General features: G+C 43.4%; 1 protein-coding gene across 1 annotated transcript in view; it reads left to right on the plus strand.

The window, feature by feature from the left end:
- Window positions 1-22,110, plus strand: part of LOC118368175 (rho-associated protein kinase 2-like) — a 51,499-nt gene continuing 29,389 nt past the window's right edge. The window contains exon 1 of the mRNA XM_035752020.2: window positions 1-1,059. Coding sequence (XP_035607913.1) covers window positions 961-1,059 — 99 coding nt within the window. The 5' untranslated portion in view covers window positions 1-960. The remainder of the gene's footprint in view (window positions 1,060-22,110) is intronic.

A 22,110-nucleotide genomic window follows, 5' to 3' on the forward strand; every position in this document is an offset into this window, starting at 1 on the left:
GTCCCAACAATATCAAGAGATAGATACCTATGTGGTGTTAAATAGTGGAAATAATGTATCAATCAGATGAATCATTTCTCAGTGTGAAGAACGTATTTGTAAAACTTTAGGAGAGCTTTCGTCACATAGGCCTTCCTATGGTTCATTATGCAGCTTCCCACGTTGTACAGTAGGCTATATAGACAAGAGGAGGCTTATGGGTAAATGAGACGGCTGTGTTTGCATGTTGATATCAGAAGAGGGAGGAGAGAGATCTAGCTCTGGAAGTGGAGTATGTAGTGTACGAGGACTCCACGGTGGCTAACTGTAGTTAGCCATTCCGACAAACCTTTGTTTTTGGGCATGCAGGGATAAATACCCATGTAGTGCATGCGAGAAGAACTGACCATAGAAAGTTTAACGATTCATCACGCAAGCTATTTTGGAGAACGCCATTCTTACCCTGTACATTTGCCTACGACTGTGAGGCAGTCACAAAATCCATGTAATTTGAGAGTTTCTAAAGTTGGATTTTAAACACTGCGGACTGTTTTAGAAACACATTTTTGAAATTGAAGCAAAGCATTTCGGAGCGCCCAAAAAGAGAAGGGGAGGGGGGTCAAAGAAAACGCCCTGCTGCTGAATCTTCTAAAAATGTTAACTTAATCGCCGTGTGGACCTTAGAGAACATTTATATTGAATATGTTACCATAAGTTTTACCTTCATTTGCGTTTAACGACATCTCCTAACTAATTGGCAAGTTTGAGGAGCGGCGCTTCTCCCTTCACGGTGGATTATGTTTTCCCCTTCATTGTGGACACTGTAATTCCGAAGCGATTTCAGAGGGCGGTGAGTCGGAGGCTGCTAGGCCCACGGCGATTGCTCAAGAACTAAAATATATTTTTCTCATGTAAACTCTTAAGACTTCTCATAAGGCTCGTCTTATATGTAAACGAAACGGGCATTAATCAATCGCAAAGATGTCGCTTGGTGCAGAGAGAAGGATGGAACACCGGTTGAAAAAGCTGGAGGCCATGATCAAAGATCCAAGATCTGCGATAAACTTAGAAAGTTTACTGGTAAGTCTGCTTAAATATTTTATTAATTATTAATAGGTCCCATGTTTTCCCCTTTCGCATTTTGAAGCAACCGAAAAAAGACAGTAATAAGTAGACTTCTTACGCCTTTTAATCAAGATATGTATACATTTTTGTGTTCAGATAATACATTGTAACCGAATTTCCACAAAGCCTTTGATGCAGGTCAACAACATTCATTGAGAAATTATAGGCCTATTGCACTATCTTTTAGATTAACAAACTGTATTTGCACATTATCGTTAGCCAACATTTTAGCACCGATAACAGCACCATTCTATGACAATATGTAGCCGAGCCTACATGCTAATAGTAATTGACCGGCTATTCAGATGACATGCAGACGAGGCCTATAATGAATTGCTCCTGGTAAAGTTACGATTTATAGTGGCTACATTAGCCTATGTACGGGTATAAGGACAGTCCTAGAAAATAATTGCGCCCTTAGTTTTCTATTGAGACATGAGAGCATTTGATGCAGCAGACAACATACTTTAACTATAGCCGTAGCCTTTAACTGTCTGTTTGAAGATTATGGGGAATAGTGGAAAATGTGTATATCGTTGTAGGTTACTTATATGGAAACATTTCTTCCGTTCAAATCCTTGAGCGATCTTCCACTTGGCAAGGGATTGGCCCACTATATGGGATATGCACCAGACGGGTACCACTACCAACGGCATGCGCGCTTCTCTCTTATACAGACAGATGCGTTGTAGTAGCTGCCAACGAGAGGACTGGGTTGTAGACCTCAGCCAACTGTTTAAGAGGATAATAACAAGTAAACGATTGAGGAGCATTTACCCAGACAGGCATACTCACTGCTGTGGAATGTCGAGAGGACTGTCATCTGTTAATAGGCCTGAAAACATTCCGCATAAACTTATTGTGATAATAGTTGTTCCAGACTGAAATAGCCACACCTACATCCTAAACACTCATATTTTACAAATGTATGTATTTCCATCGAATCTCCCCCAGACACATTTCAAAACGGAATTGAAGGCCTAGCAGTGGATTTTCCTGCAGTTACAATAGATGCTATGTTAAGCAGTTTCTGAAACGGAATTAAACTTCTACAGTGCCAGTTAAAATCTTTTTAAAAGTGCAGAATGAATATAGTGTATATGCAGTGACTGAATCCTCAGCTGTTTATTTCCTGGGAATGAGTAGGAGATGGATATCAGAGCTAGATGACTGTTCTAGACTGAAGTTGAGTGGGAAGAGTGCGTGGGTTTGAACAGGCTGGATTCTCTAGCCTCCCAAGCCATTTTTAGTGCCTCGCTCTCTGTTATTGCTTGCTATGAAGAAGGCAGAGAGGACAAGCATCAGGCATTGCATTGATGCAGTCAAACTGTTTCTACATGCTCTGACCAGCAGCACATATTCAGACCTGTTTCTACATGTTCTGACCAGCAGCACACATTCAGACCCCCAGCATACCCTCCATTATTCCCTTTAAAATCTTTGCCTAATGGTAAATTATGAACACAGTCATCGACCTTACGTATACAGTGCATTCTAAAATTATTCAGACCCCTTCACTTTTTTGACATTTTGTTACATTAGCCTTATTCTAAAATTGATTCAATTGTTTTTTTCCCTCGTCAATCTACACACAACACCCCATAATGAAAAGCAAAAACAGGTTTTTTGAAAATTTTGCAAATGTTTTAAAAATAAACTGATCACATTTACATAAGTATTTAGAATGTTTACTCAGTACTTTGTTGAAGCACCTTTGGCAGCGAGTCTTCTTGGGTATGACGCTAGTTTGGCACACCTGTATTTGGGGAGTTTCTCCCATTCTTCTCTGCAGATCCTCAAGCGCGGTCAGGTTGGATGGGAAGTGTTGCTGCACAGCTATTTGCAGGTCTCAGAGATGTTCGATTGGGTTCAAGTCCGGGGTCTAGCTGGTCCACTCAAGGACATTCAGAGACTTGTCCCGAAGCCACTCCTGCGTTGTCTGAGCTGTGTGCTTAGGGTCGTTGTCCTGTTGGAAGGTGAACTTTGACCCCAGTCTGAGAACCTGCTCCAGAGCGCTCAGGACTTCATCAAGGATCTCTATATATTTTGTTCCGTTCATCTTTCCCCCAATCCTGACTAGTCTAGCAGTCCCTGCCACTGAAAAACATCCCCACAGCGTGATGCTGCCACCACCATGCTTCACCGTGGGGATGGTATTGCCCAGGTAATGAGCTGTGCCTGGGTTCCTCCAGACGTGACGCTTGGTATTCAGGCCGAAGAGTTCAATCTTGGTTTCATCGGAGCAGAGAATATTGTTTCTCATGGTCAGAGAGTCGTTTAGGTGCCTTTTGGCGAACTCCAAGTGGGCTTTCAAGTGCTTTTTACTGAGGAGTGGCTTCCCATCTGACCACTCTACCATACAGGCCTGGTAGACTGCTGCAGAGATGATTGTCCTTCTGGAAAGTTTTCCCATCTCCACAGAGGATCTCTGGAGGTCTTTCAGAGTGACCATCGGGTTCTTGGTCACCTCCCTGACCAAGGCCCTTCTCCCCCCATTGCTCAGTTTGGCCAGGCGGCCAGCTCTAGGAAGAGTCTTGGTGGTTCCAAACTTATTCCATTTAAGAATGATGAAGGCCACTGTGTTGGGGACCTTCAATGCAGCATAATGTTTGTGTACCCTTCCCCAGATCTCTGCCTCGACACAATCCTGTCTCTGAGCTCTATGGACAATTCCTTCGACCTCATGGCTTTGTTTTTGCACTGTCAACTGCGGGACCTTATATAGACAGGTGTGTGCCTTTCCAAATCATGTCCAATCAATTGAATATACCACAAGTGGACTGCAATCAAGTTTTAGAAATATCTCAAGGATGATCATTGGAAACAGGATTCACTTGAGCTCGAGTCTCATATTAAAGGGTCTGAATATTTATGTAAATAAGGTATTTCTGTTTTGTTTTTTTCCAGTACATTTAAAAATGTCTAAACCTGTTTTTGCTTTGTCATTATTGGGTGTTGTGTAGATTGAGGGATATATATGAATCCATTTTAGAATAAGGCTTGAACATAACAAAATGTGGAAAAAGGGAAGGGGTCTAAATACTTTCTGAATGCACTGTAATTATCCTGGATAAGACTAATTGCCTCAGCAGAACAATGCCTGGGCCATTTTTATGTCCTCGTTTAACGTAAATGTTTTTCAACCTGTACTCTTCTTGATTTGCACTCTATGTACAGGTAATTGTCAAAATAAAGGAAACTCCATCATAAAGTGTTTTAATAGGGCATTTGGCCTGAACAGCTTCAATGTATCTTGGCATATATTTTACAATTGTCTGGAATTCTATTGGAGGGATATGGCACCATTATTCCATGATGAATTCTATAATTTGGTGTTAAAATGTTTTTATTTGTCTCATGCTTCATAGACTAACTGTAAAATGCTTAAGGGTCATTTTTCAACAATGCAGAGTTAAATAGAAGATCAAATAAATCAATTGAAATAGTGACACGAAAATTAAATGCACTGAATAACAAAAAAAGAAAGAGTAAGAATTACATTGCTATATACTGAGTGCACAAAACATAAGGAACACCTGCTCTTTCCATGACACAGCTTTCACCTGGTCAGTCCATCATCCCTTAATGATGTTATATCCACTTCAATCAGTGTAGATACAAGGGAGGAGACTGGTTTAAAGGATTTTGAAGCCTTGAGACAATTGAGACATGTGTGTATGTGTGTCATTCAGAAGGTGGATGGGAAAGACAAAATATTTCAGTGCCTTTTGAACAGGGTATGGTAGTAGATGCCTGGCACACCAGTTTGTGTGTCAAGAACTGCAACGCTGCTGAGTTTCACGCTCAACAATTTCCCATGTGAATCAAGAATGGTCCACCACCCAAAGGACATCCAGCCAACTTGAATCAACTGTGGAACACATTGTGGTCAACATGGGCCAGCATCCCTGTGGAATGCTTTTGACACCTTTTATAGAGTCCATGTCCTGACTAATTTTTTATTTATTTTTATTTCACCTTTATTTAACCAGGTAGGCTAGTTGAGAACAAGTTCTCATTTGCAACTGCGACCTGGCCAAGATAATCTCGCCATCATGGTTGACAACTCCATTGTGTCCTCCTCCCAGAGCGCTAAGAACCTTGGCGTGATCCTGGACAACACCCTGTCGTTCTCAACTAACATCAAGGCGGTGGCCCGTTCCTGTAGGTTCATGCTCTACAACATCCGCAGAGTACGACCCTGCCTAACACAGGAAGCGGCGCAGGTCCTAATCCAGGCACTTGTCATCTCCCGTCTGGATTACTGCAACTCGCTGTTGGCTGGGCTCCCTGCCTGTGCCATTAAACCCCTACAACTCATCCAGAACGCCGCAGCCCGTCTGGTGTTCAACCTTCCCAAGTTCTCTCACGTCACCCCGCTCCTCCGCTCTCTCCACTGGCTTCCAGTTGAAGCTCGCATCCGCTACAAGACCATGGTGCTTGCCTACGGAGCTGTGAGGGGAACGGCACCTCAGTACCTCCAGGCTCTGATCAGGCCCTACACCCAAACAAGGGCACTGCGTTCATCCACCTCTGGCCTGCTCGCCTCCCTACCACTGAGGAAGTACAGTTCCCGCTCAGCCCAGTCAAAACTGTTCGCTGCTCTGGCTCCCCAATGGTGGAACACACTCCCTCACGACGCCAGGACAGCGGAGTCAATCACCACCTTCCGGAGACACCTGAAACCCCACCTCTTTAAGGAATACCTAGGATAGGATAAAGTAATCCTTCTCACCCCCTTAAAAGATTTAGATGCACTATTGTAAAGTGGCTGTTCCACTGGATGTCATAAGGTGAATGCACCAATTTGTAAGTCGCTCTGGATAAGAGCGTCTGCTAAATGACTTAAATGTAATAAAGCATAGCAGTGTGAACAGACAACACAGAGTTACACATGGAGTAAACAATTAACAAGTCAATAACACAGTAGAAAAAAATGGGCAGTCTATATACAATGTGTGCAAAAGGCATGAGGAGGTAGGTGAATAATACAATTTTGCAGATTAACACTGGAGTGATAAATGATCAGATGGTCATGTACAGGTAGAGATATTGGTGGGCAAAAGAGCAGAAAAGTAAATAAATAAAAAAACAGTATAAAAACAGTATGGGAATGAGGTAGGTGAAAAGGGGTGGGCTATTTACCAATAGACTATGTACAGCTGCAGCGATCGGTTAGCTGCTTGGATAGCTGATGTTTGAAGTTGGTGAGGGAGATAAAAGTCTCCAACTTCAGCGATTTTTGCAGTTTGTTCCAGTCACAGGCAGCAGAGTACTGGAACGAAAGGCGGCCAAATGAGGTGTTGGCTTTAGGGATGATCAGTGAGATACACCTGCTGGAGCGCGTGCTACGGATGGGTGTTGCCATCGTGACCAGTGAACTGAGATAAGGCGGAGCTTTACCTAGCATGGACTTGTAGATGACCTGGAGCCAGTGGGTCTGGCGACGAATATGTAGTGAGGGCCAGCCGACTAGAGCATACAAGTCGCAGTGGTGGGTGGTATAAGGTGCTTTAGTGACAAAACGGATGGCACTGTGATAGACTGCATCCAGTTTGCTGAGTAGAGTGTTGGAAGCCATTTTGTAGATGACATCGCCGAAGTCGAGGATCGGTAGGATAGTCAGTTTTACTAGGGTAAGCTTGGCGGCGTGAGTGAAGGAGGCTTTGTTGCGAAAAGAGTCGGTCCGAGAATTGAACCCTGTGGCACCCCCATAGAGACTGCCAGAGGACCAGACAGCATGCCCTCCGATTTGACACACTGAACTATGTCTGCAAAGTAATTGGTGAACCAGGCAAGGCAGTCATCCGAAAAACCGAGGCTATTGAGTCTGCCGATAAGAATATGGTGATTGACAGAGTCGAAAGCCTTGGCGAGGTCGATGAAGACGGCTGCACAGTACTGTCTTTTATCGATGGCGGTTATGATATCGTTTAGTACCTTGAGTGTGGCTGAGGTGCACCCGTGACCGGCTCGAAACCAGATTGCACAGCGGAGAAGGTACGGTGGGATTCGAGATGGTCAGTGACCTGTTTGTTGACTTGGCTTTCAAGACCTTAGATAGGCAGGGCAGGATGGATATAGGTCTATAACAGTTTGGGTCCAGGGTGTCTCCCCTTTGAAGAGGGGATGACTGCGGCAGCTTTCAATCCTTGGGGATCTCAGACGATATGAAAGAGCGGTTGAACAGGCTGGTAATAGGGGTTGCGACAATGGCGGCAGATAGTTTCAGAAATAGAGGGTCCAGATTGTCAAGCCCAGCTGATTTGTACGGGTCCAGGTTTTGCAGCTCTTTCAGAACATCTGCTATCTGGATTTGGGTAAAGGAGAACCTGGAGAGGCTTGGGCGAGGAGCTGCGGGGGGGGCGGAGCTGTTGGCCGAGGTTGGAATAGCCAGGCGGAAGGCATGGCCAGCCGTTGAGAAGTGCTTATTGAAGTTTTTGATAATCATGGATTTATCGGTGGAGACCGTGTTACCTAGCCTCAGTGCAGTGGGCAGCTGGGAGGAGGTGCTCTTGTTCTCCATGGACTTCAGTGTCCCAGAACTTTTTGGAGTTGGAGCTACAGGATGCAAACTTCTGCCTGAAGAAGCTGGCCTTAGCTTTCCTGACTGACTGCGTGTATTGGTTCCTGACTTCCCTGAACAGTTGCATATCACGGGGGCTATTCGATGCTATTGCAGTCCGCCACAGGATGTTTTTGTGCTGGTCGAGGGCAGTCAGGTCTGGAGTGAACCAAGGGCTGTATCTGTTCTTGGTTCTGCATTTTTTTGAACGGAGCATGCTTATCTAAATTGGTGAGGAAGTTACTTTTAAAGAATGACCAGGCATCCTCAACTGACGGGATGAGGTCAATGTCCTTCCAGGATACCCGGGCCAGGTCGATTAGAAAGGCCTGCTCACAGAAGTGAGACTGTTCTGAGGGTAAAAAGGGGTACAACTCAATATTAGGAAGGTGTTCCTAATGTTTTGTATAGGGAGTAGAAAATAACATGGCTATATACAGGATGTACCAGTACCAAGTCTATGTGCAGGGGTACGAGGTAATTGAAGTATCTATGTACTGTACTTATCGGTAGGGTTAAAGTGACTAGGCAACACGATAGATAATAACAAAAGTGTGTGTGTGTGTGTTGGGGGGGTGTCTGGGTAAGTACACTACATGACCAGATGTATGTGGACACCTGCACGTTGAATATCTCATTCCAAAATCATGGGCATGAATATGGAGTTGGTCCCTCTTTTGCTGCTATAACAGCCTATACTCTTCTAGGAAGGCATTCCACTATATGTTGGAACATTGCTGCGGGGACTTGCTTCCATTCAGCCACAAGCAATTAGTGAGGTCGGGCACTGATGTTGAGCAATTAGGTCTGGCCCGCGTTCCCTTTTCATCCCAAAGGTGTTCGATGGGGTTGAGGTCAGGGCTCTGTGCAGGCCAGTCAAGTTCTTTCACACCGATCTCAACAAACTATTTCTGAATGGATTTTGCTTTGTGCACAGGGTGCATTGTCATGCTGGAACAGGAAAGAGCCTTCCCCAAACTGTTGCCACAAATTTGGAAGCACAGAATCATCTAGAATGTCATTGTATGCTGTAGCGTTAAGATTTCCCTTCACTGGAACTAATGGGCTGAGCCCGAACCATGAAAAACAGCCCCAGACTATTATTCCTCCTCACCAAACTTTACAGTTGGCACCACGCATTGGGGCAGGTAGCGTTCTCCTGGCACCCGCCAAACCCAGATTTGTCCGTTGGACTGCCAGATGGTGAAGCGTGATTCATCACTCCAGAGAACGCGCTTCCACTGCTCCAGAGTCCAATGGCTGTGAGCTTTATACCACTCCAGCTGACGCTTGGCATTGTGCATGGTGATCTTTAGGCTTGTGTGCGGCTGTTTGGCCAGGGAAACCTGTTTCATGAAGCGCCCGATAAACAGTTATTGTGCTGACTTTGCTTCCAGAGGCAGTTTGGAACTGGGAACTTCACGGCTGAGCCATTGTTACTCCTAGCCGTTTCTACTTCACAATAAGAGTTGATCGGGGCAGCTCTAGCAAGGCAGAAATATGATGAACTGACTTGTTGGAAAGGTGGTATCCTATGACTGTGTCACATTGAATGTCACTGAGCTCTTCAGTAAGGCTATTCTACTGACAATGTTTGTCAATGGAGACTGCATGGCTGTGTACTTGATTTTATACACCTGTCAGAAACGGGTGTGGCTTAAATAGCTGAATCCAGTCATTTGAAGGGGTGTCCACATACCTTTGTATATCTAGTGTATGTAGGTCTACCGTAGGTGCCGTCTGCGGGTCTATAGCCCCACCCTATGGCTCTTATCCCACAGTGAACTACTACCCACTTTAATAGCCCACCAGCAGGGGTCCCCCTTCCCTGTAATGCCCCTCATGTAGCAAATTATGTGTGTTTCACATCGGCCTGCACAGCTGCATGCATTGGCATAAACACAATGCACCAAAACAACACCACCAATAGCTGATAATTACTGGGAGCAATATCATCATCGACATCGAAGGAAAGCAATACAATATGTCTATTGCTAGCCTGGGCAGCTGGTAATGGACTTTATGGATCTCCACCACAGAGGTTGGTGGCACTTTAATTGGGGACGGGTTTGTGGTAATGGCTGGAGCGGAATTAGTAGAATGGCATCAAACACCATGGTTTTTCATTAGCTCCATTCCAGAAATTATTATGAGCGGTCCTCCCCTCCTTAACTAGATTTAATAATGTCTGGGGAATAAACAGTAAAATATGCATACTTTCTTTATGAAACACCATTTTCCACCATCATGCCAGAGTGGCGAAAGTCTAGGAATGCTACTTCCTGATGGTGCACCCTGCGTTTAGCCAATCAGGTTGCAGCAGTCTTTTTACCCCTGGCTGACCACAGGACGAAACATCAGGAAGCATTAGCCTTTCTAGTATAGTGGTGGAAAATGATGTGGCAACCCATCAAGAGGTTCAAATGCTGCTGGGAGACCAGATGTTAAATCCAATATCAAATATTCTATTAGGCTCAACTTGAAGCTATATGATATCCTCTGCAAGTAGCCAACTTGATGCACACTTCATGATCATGGCACACAGCCATAAAAAAAACTCTTAACTGTTACAACAATTCAAGAGAGAGATCCCCACGCGCTGTTAAATAGTAAGGCCATTCGATGCAAATGTTTGTCTTTCGCGATTGTATGGCTGTGTGCTTGATTTTATAGACCTGTCAACAAGTGTGGCTGAAATGGCAAGAGTCCACTAATTTGAATGGGTGTTCACATACTTTTGTGTGTGGGTAGAGTCCAGTGTGTGTGCAGGAGTTGGTGGCAAAAAAACATCCAATACAGGTAGTCCGGTTAGCCATTTGATTAGCTATGTTTAGAAGTATGATTGCTTGGGTGCAGAAGCTGTTCAGGTTCCAGACTTGCAGCATTGCCATGTGGTAGCAGAGATAAGTCTGTGGTTTGGGTGGCTGTAGTCTTTCATAATATTTTGGGCCTTCCTCTGACACTGCCTGGTATAAAGGTCCTGGATGGCAGGGAGCTCGGCCCAGTGAATTACTGGGACTTACGCACTACACTCTGAGGCACCTTGCGGTGAAATGCCAAGCAGTTTCCATACAAAGTGGTGATGCAGCCAGTCAGTGTTCTTGATGGTGCAGCTATTGAAGGTTTTGAGGATCTGAGGGCCAAAGCCGTTGTCGTGCCCTCTTCGCGACTGTTGGTATGCTTGGACCATGCTTGGACCCTTGTAGTGCCAGAGATAGGTTGTTTTCCTGGCACTGCTCTGACAGGTCTCTGACCACCTCCCTCTAGGCTGTCTCATCGTTGTCAGAGATCAGGCCAACCACCGTAGTGTAATCAGCAAACTAAATTATGGTGTTGGAGTCATGTGTGACCACAGGAGGGGACTAAGCACACACCCCTGAGGGGCCCCCGTCTTGAGGGTCAGTGTGGCAGATGTGTTGTGGCCTACCCTCACCACCTGGGGGAGGCCCGTCAGGAAGTCCAGGATCCAGTTGCGAAGGGAGGTGTTTTAGACCCAGGGTCATTAGCTTAGTAATGAGCTTTGTGGGCACTATGGTGATGATCACTGAGGTGTAGTCAATGAACAGCATTCTCACATAGGTGTTCCCTTTGTCCAGGTTTGGAAGGGCAGTGTGGATTAAGATTGCCTCATCTATGGATCTGTTGGAGCGGTATGCTAATTGGAGTAGGAATGGGGAGTCCGGGATGATGTTATGAGCCATGACCCGCCTTTCAAAGCACTTCATGCTACCAAGGTGAGTGCTACAGGGCGGTAGTAATTTAGGCAGGTTCCGTTCACTTTCTTGGGCACAGGGACTATGGTGGTCTGCTTGAAACATGGGTATTACAGTCTCTGTCAGGGAGAGGTTGAAAATGTCAGTGTCAAGACACTTGCCAGTTGGTCCACGCATGCTTTGAGTACACGTCCTGGTAATCCGTGTCGTCCCGCGGCCCTGTGAATGTTGACTTGTTTAAAGGTCTTGCTCACATCGACTACGGAGAGTGTGATCACACAGTTGTACGGAACAGCTGGTGCTCTCATGCATGCTTCAGTATTGCTTGCCTCGAAGCAAACATAAAAGGCATTTAGCCCGTCTCGTGGCTGAGTTTCCCTTTGTAGTCCGCAATAGTTTGCAAGTGCTGCCACATCCGACGAGCGTCAGAGCCGGTGTAGTAGGATTCAATCTTAGTCCTGTATTGTCTCTAAACCTGTTTGATGGTTCGTCTGAGGGCATAGCAGAATTTCTTATAAGCATCCGGATTAGTGTCCCACTCCTTGAAAGTTGTAGCTCTAGCCTTTAGCTTGGTGTGGATGTTGCCTGTAATCCATGGCTTCTGGTTGTGATATGTACGTACGATCACTGGGGGGTCAATGCACTTATTGATGAAGCCGGTGACTGAGGTGGTATACTCCTGAATGCCATTGGATGAATCCTGGAACATATTCCAGTCTTCTAGTAAAACAGTACTGTAACGTAGCCTTCTGGTCCTTCTGTAGCTCAGTTGGTAGAGCATGGCGCTTGTAACGCCAGGGTAGTGGGTTCAATCCCCGGGACCACCCATACGTAGAATGTATGCACACATGACTGTAAGTCGCTTTGGATAAAAGCGTCAGCTAAATGGCATATATTACTATATTACTGTAGCATCTGGGTCATCTGCCCACTTCCGTATTGAGTGAGTCACTGGTACTTCTTGCTTTAGTTTTTGCTTTTAAGCAGGAATCAGGAGGATAGAATTATGGTCAGATTTGCCAAATGCAGGGCGAGGGAGAGCTTTGTATGTGTCTGTGTGTGGAGCAAATGTTTTCTAGAGTTTTACTTCCTCTGGTTGCACGCAACATGCTGGTAAAACAGATTGAAGTTTTCTGCATTAAAGTCCCCGGCCACTAGGAGCGCTGCTTCCGGATGGACATGTTCTTGTTTGATTATGACTTTATACAGCTCGTTGAGTGCGGTTTTTGTGGTAAATAGATGGTGTGATCTACAGCTTATCATGAGGTACCTTACCTCAGGTGAGAAATACCTCGAGACTTCCTTAATATTAGACATCACGCTCCAGCTGTTATTGACAAATAAACACACCACCACCCCTTGTCTTGCCGGGCATAGCTGTTCTGTCCTGCCAATGCACTGAAAACCCAGCCAACTGTATATTATCCGTGTTGTTGTTCAGCCACGACTTGGTGAACCATAAGATATTAGTTTTTAATGTCCCGTTGCTGGGATAGTTTCAAACGGTGCTTATCCAGTTTATTCTCCAGTGATTGCATGTTGACCAATAGAACAGATGGTTGAGGCGGGTTACACGCTTGACAACGAATTCTCACAAGCCACCCCGATTTCCGCTCCTTGTACATCCGTCTTTTCTTCACATGAATGGCTGGGATTTTGTCCTTGTCTCGGGAAAACAGTATATCCTTTGCGTCGAACTCACTAAAGAAAAAATCTTCATCTAGTTCAATGTGAGTAATTGCTGTTCTGATACCCAGAAGCTATTTTCTGTCATAAGTGACGGTAGCAGCAACATTATGTACAAAATACGTTTCACACAATGCAAAAAATAAATAGCACCGTTGGTTAGGAGCCCGTAAAACGGCAGCCATCACCTCCGGCGCTATTGTCTGTGGATCTGTTGGGGCAGCATGCAAATTTGAGTGGGTTCAGGGTGTCTGGGATGATGATGATGTGGCTGTGAGCCATGACCAGCCTTTTAAGTGTTTCATTGCTACAGATGTGAGTGCTACAGGGAGATTGTCATTTAGACAACAGGATTGAGGGAAAGATGAATGGGTCAAAGTATAGAGATCTTGACGAAAACCTACTCCAGAGCGCTCAGGACCTCCGACTGGGGAAAAGGTTTAGATTCCAACAGGACAACAACCCTAGGCACATAGTGAAGACAAAACAGGAGTGGCTTTGGGGACAAGGCTCAATGTCCTTGAGTGGCCTAGCCAGAGCCTGGACTTGAACCTGATCGAACATCTCTGGAGAGACCTGAAAATAGCTGTGCAGCGACACTCCCCATCCAACCTGACAGAGCTTGAGCGGATCTGCAGAGAAGACTGGGAGAAACTCCCCAAATACAGGTGTGCCAAGGTTGTAGCGTCATACTCAAGAAGACTAAAGGCTGTAATCGCTGCTTAAGATGCTTCAACAAAGCTCTGAGCAAAGGGTCTGAACACGCAATTGAATCCATTTTAGAATAAGGCTGTAACGCAACAATATGGAAAAGTGAAGGTCTGAATACTTTCCGAATGTACTGTATACTGTTAATAACATCCCAGAACATGCCCTTTTTAATTTCAGTAGTGCTCAGTTTAGGCACATTAGACATACTGTATCATCGAAGCTTGAAGCAAAACATCAATGATGGCAGTATTTTTCCCCAGGCCCCAGCCCCCAGCCCCACTGATCCCATTTAGTTGGCAGAGCACCATTGCTGACTGGGTACTTTTTTTCAGTCTCCAGCGTCAGGCAGAAGTTATACTGACTCAAACAGCCCCTCTGGGATAGCAGCATTAAAGAGATGGCATTTCTCTAGGTAGGCCTAACTACTTCATTCAGTTGCATGAGCAGCCTTTTTGCTGTCCTCAAGGAAATGACCTCATTGAATAAATAGTTGGAGCTATATATGGGGCTGAAAGTCCCTCTGAATTGCTGCTCTTTCCCCTTTCACTTTTCTCTTCATTTAACTGCTTCCCTTCTCTCTCTCTCACTGGTTGAAACAGAGTATTTGATTTTCAAAGTTAGATCAACACCAGTGACTTAGATCTAACTGCAGAGTTTCATTCTTCTCAATGTTTATTTCATTTGTGTGTTGCTGGAGATATGGGCAATTCCACTGTAACCGAGCGATGCTGACCTTTTAACCTTTTTTAAATGTATATCAAACCCCCAAAAACTATTGCAAGTTTAACAAAACTCTATGCACAATGACTACTTTTAACAATTTCCACTGAGCATTTTAAAACACTTGCTTGAAGTGCAGTTAGTTTGGTAGCAATGACGGCACAAACAGCACAAACTTTGCATCTGCACTGTTCAAGTAAATGTGTTTTTGTAATATTTTTAGTGGAAATTGTTACGTAGTCCTTGTGCATAGAGTTGTATGGTTTTTGTTTAACTTAGAATCATTGAATTTTGGTTTGACATACATTTTAAAATGAAAGATCTTGGTCTCAGCATCACTATGTTTGCATGGAATTGCCCACATGCACCTACACAACTGTTACCTAACCTTTGGGACATGATCGCATCCACAATAGACGTGGAACTATTTTTTGTTATTTTTTTAACCTTTATTTAACTAGGCGAGTCAGTTAAGAACCAATTCTTATTTTCAATGATGGCCTAGTGGGTTAACTGTCTGTTCAGGGGCAGAACGACAGATTTGTACCTTTTCAGCTCGGGGGTTTGAACTTGCAACCTTCCGGTTACTAGTCCAACGCTCTAACCACTAGGCTACCCTGCCGCTCACAAGTCTCAAATGTGATAGCCGGACTCGGCATCTAGCTTAAAGTTTCAACTTCCACTGTGAGTGAGAACATTCAAATTCTGGAATTCTATAAATGATTAGTCTTCTCAGTCTCTGTGTCGCTTGCGGAGTCTTGCGAGAGAATATAAGTCGCTTTGGATAAAAGCGTCTGCTAAATGGCATATATTATTATTATTATTATTATTGGTTACTGTAGTCCAGCGCTCTCAACCCTGTTCCTGGAGAGCTATGGTCCTGTAGGCTCTCGTGCCAACCCTAATCTAGCGCACTTGAATTTAATAATTAGCTGATTGATGAGCTGAATCACATTACAAATCTGGTTGGAATGACCCTACAGGATGGTAGCTTTCGAGGAACAGGCATGGAGGCCCTGCTCTAGTCTATCAAGCTTCTCTCTGGTGCTGTGAGTCTGATTGGCACTTTAAATGTCCTTTGGAGGTTTCATCTAGTTCTTGTCAAATCATGCTGATGCCCCAGAAAGTCCATATACTGTTTCTATGTATTCACTAACACTGCTAGTGCCACTACCTCTGTGTTTAGTATTAGTTGCCTGCTTGTTTTGATTATCTCTGTGGGTTCATTTGAATGGAACCACACACCCGTGAGAATGGCGGTGTTGATTTCTGGGTCTGTACTCTGTATGGTGTGAGCTTTGCATAGGCTGGGATAGGCGGTGCCATCTGGAGGAAGTATTATCTTCAATGAGCTTTGTTTGGGTATTGAGGAATAAATTGGTGTGTATGTTTAGTAGCAGACGGCCATTCTCTCTTCTGATGTTGTGCCATGTTATTGGTAGTGAGAGGTTCCGTATGAAATCAGGACATAAAAAGACCATGATTTTGGGGATTTTCACAATGTAATCCATAGATTGGTGCTTAGGACGAAAGATTGATATGTATTTGACATTTGTATCTAAAAGCAGAGTAGAGAAATAATTTACCAAAGTTGGCATATTTATTGCATTTTAGCCTTACACAGGCATCCATTTGTAGGTGTTACAAGACAACAATTGGTGTCATGTGAAGCTTTATAGGCTGACCACACTGCTCGCGTCGTGTGTGTGAGCGTTGCAAAATACATTTAGAAATCTGTTATTCAATTATTGCACCCACACTGATCGCGCGCGCCTGCGTTGCCAAGGGATCAAATAGAAATCAGTTCTATTTCTGACACAGATCACGCTGCAAGTCCTGCCTCCCCCATCTCGTCATTGGTTTATAGAAGCAGGTACCCATGCGCCATCTCCTCAGTAGTTATACCCACGTGGGTGACTGAAAGACAAACGAGGTCGGTGGCGGTAATGCACCTAATTTATGAGTTGCCAAGCGAAGAAAAGGCCTGGAAGGCAGATGGATGACTAGAAATGATTCGGTTGACCGTTTTATGTGTGGATTAATTGGTGGAGTAGAGGACCTTGTGCATTTTTTGGTAAAATAACATCTCAATGTTTATCTCAGGACAAATTAGATAGCAAGTGCAAACTAACTAGCTGAATTGCCATACATGTTTAATGCTTTTCAACCTGTCCCCAAATTTAATGTAATTTGAGTTTGTTTTAATATTTTAACCTGTGTGTCGTGATTTTGTTTGATGTGGCGGGACAAAATAAATGTATGCACGATGCTGCACGTGCGCAGCTGGTTTGGGTTCTGTGTTACTGCTTGCTCTGTAATATGAGTAGTATTTAGATTTTAACCCCCCATTTAATTTATTAATGTTGAACAATATAAATTTGTGTGTGAGTGAAATAAAATGATTTTTCTAATTTGTCAATATTTTGTTGAACACATTTGTGGCGGCAGGTAGCCTAGTGGTTAGAGCGTTGGTCCAGTAACCTAAAGGTCGCTAGATCGAATGCTGAGCTGACAAGGTAAAAATCTGTCGTTCTGCACCTGAACAAGGCAGTTAATCCACTGTTCCTAGGCCGTCATTGTAAATAAGAATTTGTTCTTAACTGACTTGCCTAGATAAATTACATAATATGCAACAATTATGGGTATATCAAAGTTCCAGAGTCGGATCTCTGCTAGTTTTAAAGTTTTGGCCCATGTTATACAGAGAAATTGGCATTGACAAACACATTTTCACAATTTCAATAAATCATAGCATGTTATTTGTCTTATTCAGTAGTTCTAACATTAATCATATAAGAAGTATCATTTATATTCCTAAAACAATTTTTTTTTTAATTATACTGTTGCTGCTTCCTGTTATGGATTTTTTTAATAGCCCAGTCTCAAAACACCAGTTTTAAATGTTCAAATTCATAATCAATATGCTGAAATTGGTGGTAATATTTTGAAGACTAAAAAATACTCCCTTCACATCAGAGGCTGGTGGGAGGAGCTATAGCAGGATAGGTCATTGTTATTGCTGAAATGGAATTCATGGAATGGTATCAAGCATTAAGGAAACTACACGTTTGATGCCATTACAATGAGCCCATCCTACCTCCAGCCTCCTCTGCTACACATACATGTGTCACACGTGTGTTTAGATTACTTATATTTTCCTAAATTAGTAGCTACCTTTTTTAAACTGCACACACACCAACATTTACCTAACGGCCACTCTAAACTGGAATTGATTAGCTTGTTCTCCTGTTTTCAATAGCGTGCACAAATTAATCACTCCCATCAATATTGTATAGAAATCCATGGAACTGGGACAATAACCGCGGGGACATGTACAGTTTGTGCTCTTCTAAAAGACTAACCACAACGAAGTTGAATATACTGTACCTATTGATAGATGAGAACCTGTAGTGCCACAATGTTTATGGTAGATGGCCAATACAAAAAAGTTAATGCAACACTTTGACTGGATCATTTGAATGAGTAATCACCTTACAGATATAGTTCTACATAGTGACTTGTTGGCTTTCATTTGAGTGATAGCTTGACTGGCAAATCTGTGTATTTGTTTGTGGCCAGTGACTTTTCTGAAGACACCGCCCAGATTTTGTCCTTTCCATTTGAGATTGAAAATGCTATGGACAGGCACATATGATAAAATCAACGGTGCCAAACCAAAGCTATTTATCTGTTTTAAAGCAATCGATTTAGTATCATCTTGATGACTACAAACTTTTATTTTAAGGTGAAAAGGATTTGTAATTCCACTTAATTTGTGGTGAAAATACAAGCTTGTGTACGGTAGTAACACAAACTGTCCACATTAGGGAAATTAGCACAATACACAATTATTTACGGAGTAGCTGCTGTTCGAACCCGACCTGCCATGGCTATTGATACTGAGATTTATGCGTATTTGTGTATTTTTAAGCAAGCATGTCAAACAAAGCAAGACATATAGTCAAAATAGCGATGAATTATGATTGCAAACATTGGCTAGTTATTTTTTCAGCTACTCTCATTACGATATGGCAGCATAACTATGAAGATTATCATCACAAATAGTAGGCAGTCTAAAGCAGTACTTGACAAACAACGTTAGGGATAATGGTGCGCGCTTTATGGCAGCAACTATAAAGGTTCGCCTACATCACACACAACGTTAATTGTTTTTGCTCCAATGCAATGTGAAGGGACTACGTCCTGCTTGTGCAAATGCAATATCCATTACAACAGACAGAAGGTTTTATAGCCTTCAATAAATATTTTTTGGATTGTTTGTTCAGATCCCCACAGGGTTTTTATTTGAGCTGTTAAAGAAATATGAGGCAGACAGAGGCTGCATCATCATGATGCAGAAGAGGGTGAGTAAAGAGAACCCTAAAGGGAACGTGTGTGTGTAAAATAACATGTGCAGAACGTGATCCGGTTCCTTAGCTTTGAGAACGAGTTTTCCAGAGGGGCAGGGAGGGGTTTGACCACGAGCAACAACTCAGTATTTGCAGCCACGGACAATAATTTAATATGGAAAAATAAGTCATGTCAATTTAGGGTAATAGTATACGTTGCTCACTCACAAGCTAATGCAACAATTACACCTATTTCTCACTCATTTAACCATTTTAGAGTTTTAAAATGCTCTCAAACAGAATTTAACTCTATGCTCTAGATGAGCCACCGTCATGTCTGTGCAGCAGCCTGAACATTCGATGTCCCTAATGGTAGGCGATGGTACCAATCACAGCCAGCATTTTACTTGTATTATTCCACATCCTGCAAATTACCAGCAGGGGGTGACCATTTTGAAACCATTTTCACATTTACTCTGTTGGTAATGCTTACAAATTGGATCATAAGTCCTAAAGTAGCGGAGATCCCACTCTGGACCTTTCATATGCCTGTAGAGCGTCTTCTGTTCAATATATTAAACATTTTGCCATATCCAAAATCTGTTTCCAATATTCATAAATGTATTTACTTTTACTCAAGGCTTAAAAATCCTTATCATTATCAATAGGGGATCATTTCACTAGGATTCTTCATCTGGTCAATCTATGTCATGGAAAGAGCAGGTGTTCATGTTTTGTACACTGTGTACAGTATGTCAACAATCCTTTCTCCAAAGGACCATTCTATCTATGGATTCAATTTAGTGAAAATCCCCACAATCATGGTATTTGTTTTGTCCTGGTTTCGTAAGGAGTCACTCTAGTGCTAACAAGAGGACTTGACTGATTTGATCATTTAGGATGTTTCTGTGGATAGGAGACATTGTTTGAATTGATCTGTTCAAGTTTGTACTTTGTCCAAGATGAATGGTAGTGTTATCCAGGGCAGACAAACACCGTGAAGCTGTCGCAAAGCGCAGAAGTTAGAGGCCTTTACTCCAGCAGATTGCTAAAATGTAGTTAAACTTCTGTACTTGCCTATAAGTAGTGTAAAATAAATAATTGCATTTGTTTCCACATTCATTTATCTTTTCACTCTCCTTTCTCTCGTTCTCCCTCTGTCCTGTCCACCTCTCTTCCTCTCGCTGCTCCTGTCTCCAGTTGTGGGGGAAATCCAGTGTTACATGGAACTGCTGCTCTGCTCTGACTCCTCAGAGGCTGAATTTCTGTTCAATTTGTCTCCAAGTGTGACCGCTCGCTAGCTGCATTGGCTGCTTTGTACCAGTGGGGAGAAACACTCCATATAAGGTGGTGTGATGGTGGCCAGGGCCAAGTTTAGCAAAACAAGCATGCACACCTCCTCTCTTGAGACAGCCTCTCATTCTCCTCCCCTATTCCTTCTCCTCCATTCTCCGTTAGCCGCGGAAATCCCAGCTCCTGTGCAGAATGCAGTTCTAACATCGTAAGAACGTTGTTAGCTAGTTTACACTGCTGGTCATGCAAATGTAGTGCAGTGTATGCTGTAATAGTTGGTCAAGGGGCGAAGCCTTACAACTGAAGGTAGTTAGTCTTAGATGTATTTTTTGCCTTTTTTGGTGTAGCCTTTATAGGGGGCATGAGCACGGCTTGTGGCATCTGAGGGAGAAGAAGGGAAAACATATTGTGATTAAAAGCACGGAATCTTGTGGGCGAGAAGAGTCAGACTTTATTTTTAGTCATGAAGACATGTCAGGGATGGGAGGAGAAAGGACTTTGGCGAAGCGTTCCGCCTACTCGTGTACCATTCTATTAATCTGCCTTCAGCATCACAACTTCACGACCACTTCCTGGGAAAAGAAAGCTTCCCGTATAAACACACAAACACTGTGTATGCACACGCTCACATGCACACATGCATACATACTCCTTTCTAAAGTAGTGAGCCAAATCACCTATGGAAAAATATACTATACAAAAATATAAAGTGTTGGTTTCATGAGCTGAAATAAAAGATCCCAGAAATGTACCATATGCACAAAAAGCTTCTCCCATTGTGTGCACTAATTTGTTTACATCCCTTTTCGTGAGCATTTCTCCTTTGCCAAGATTAACCATCCACCTGACAGGTGTGACATATCAAGAAGCTGATTAAACATCATTGTTATACAGGTGCACCTTGTGCTGGGAACAATAAAAGGCCACTCTAAAATGTGCAGTTTTGTTACACAACAGAATGTCACAGATGTCTCAAGTTTTGAGGGGCCATGCAATTGTCCTGCCAACTACAGGAATGTCCACCAGAGCTGTTGCCAGAAAATGGAATGTTCCTTTCTCTACCATAAGCGTCATTTTGGATAATTTGGCAGGACTTTTACCCGACCTCACAGTCACAGACCACGTCTAACCACGCCAGCCCAGGACCTCCACATCCAGCTTCTTTACCTGCGGAATTGTCTGAGACCAGACAGCTGACAAAACTGTGGGTTTGCACAACTGAAGAATTTCTGCACAAATGGTCAGAAACCGTCTCAGGGAAGCTAATTGGCGTGCTCGTCGTCCTCGCCAGGGTCTTGATCTGACTGCAGTTCGTCGTTGTAACCAACTTCAGTGGGCAAATGCACACCTTCGATGGCCACTGGCATGCTGGAGCAGTGTGCTCTTCACGGCTGAATCGCGGTTTTGACTGTACGGGGGATATGGCAGACAGCGATCTGTATGGCAGTATATCGTCATGTGGGCGAACGGTTTGCTGACGTCAACATTCTGAACATAGTGCCCCATGGTTAAGGTATCGGCAGGCATAAGCTACGGACAACGAACACAATTGCATTTTATCGATGGCAATTTGAATTCAGAGATACCGTGACGAGATCCTGAGGCCCATTGTCGTGCCATTCATCCGACGCCATCACCATGTTTCTGCATGATAATGTGCGTCTCCATGTCGCAAGGATCTGTACACAATTCCTGGAAGCTGAAAATGTCCCAGTTCTTCCATGGCCTGCATACTCACCAGATATGTCAGATATTTTCTGATCCACGTCCCTACTTTAAAAAAAATACACATTATATATATATGTATTTTTTTAAGGTATCGGTGACCAACCGATGCATCTCTGTTTCCAGTCATGTGAAATCCATAGATTAGGGCCCAAATGAATCTATTTCAATTAACTGATTTCCTTACATGAACTGTAACTCATATCTTTGAAGTTTTTGTGTTTTTATATTTTAGTTCAGTGTA

The sequence above is a fragment of the Oncorhynchus keta genome, chromosome 35 (assembly GCF_023373465.1).
Source record: "Oncorhynchus keta strain PuntledgeMale-10-30-2019 chromosome 35, Oket_V2, whole genome shotgun sequence".
Lineage (NCBI taxonomy): Eukaryota > Metazoa > Chordata > Actinopteri > Salmoniformes > Salmonidae > Oncorhynchus > Oncorhynchus keta.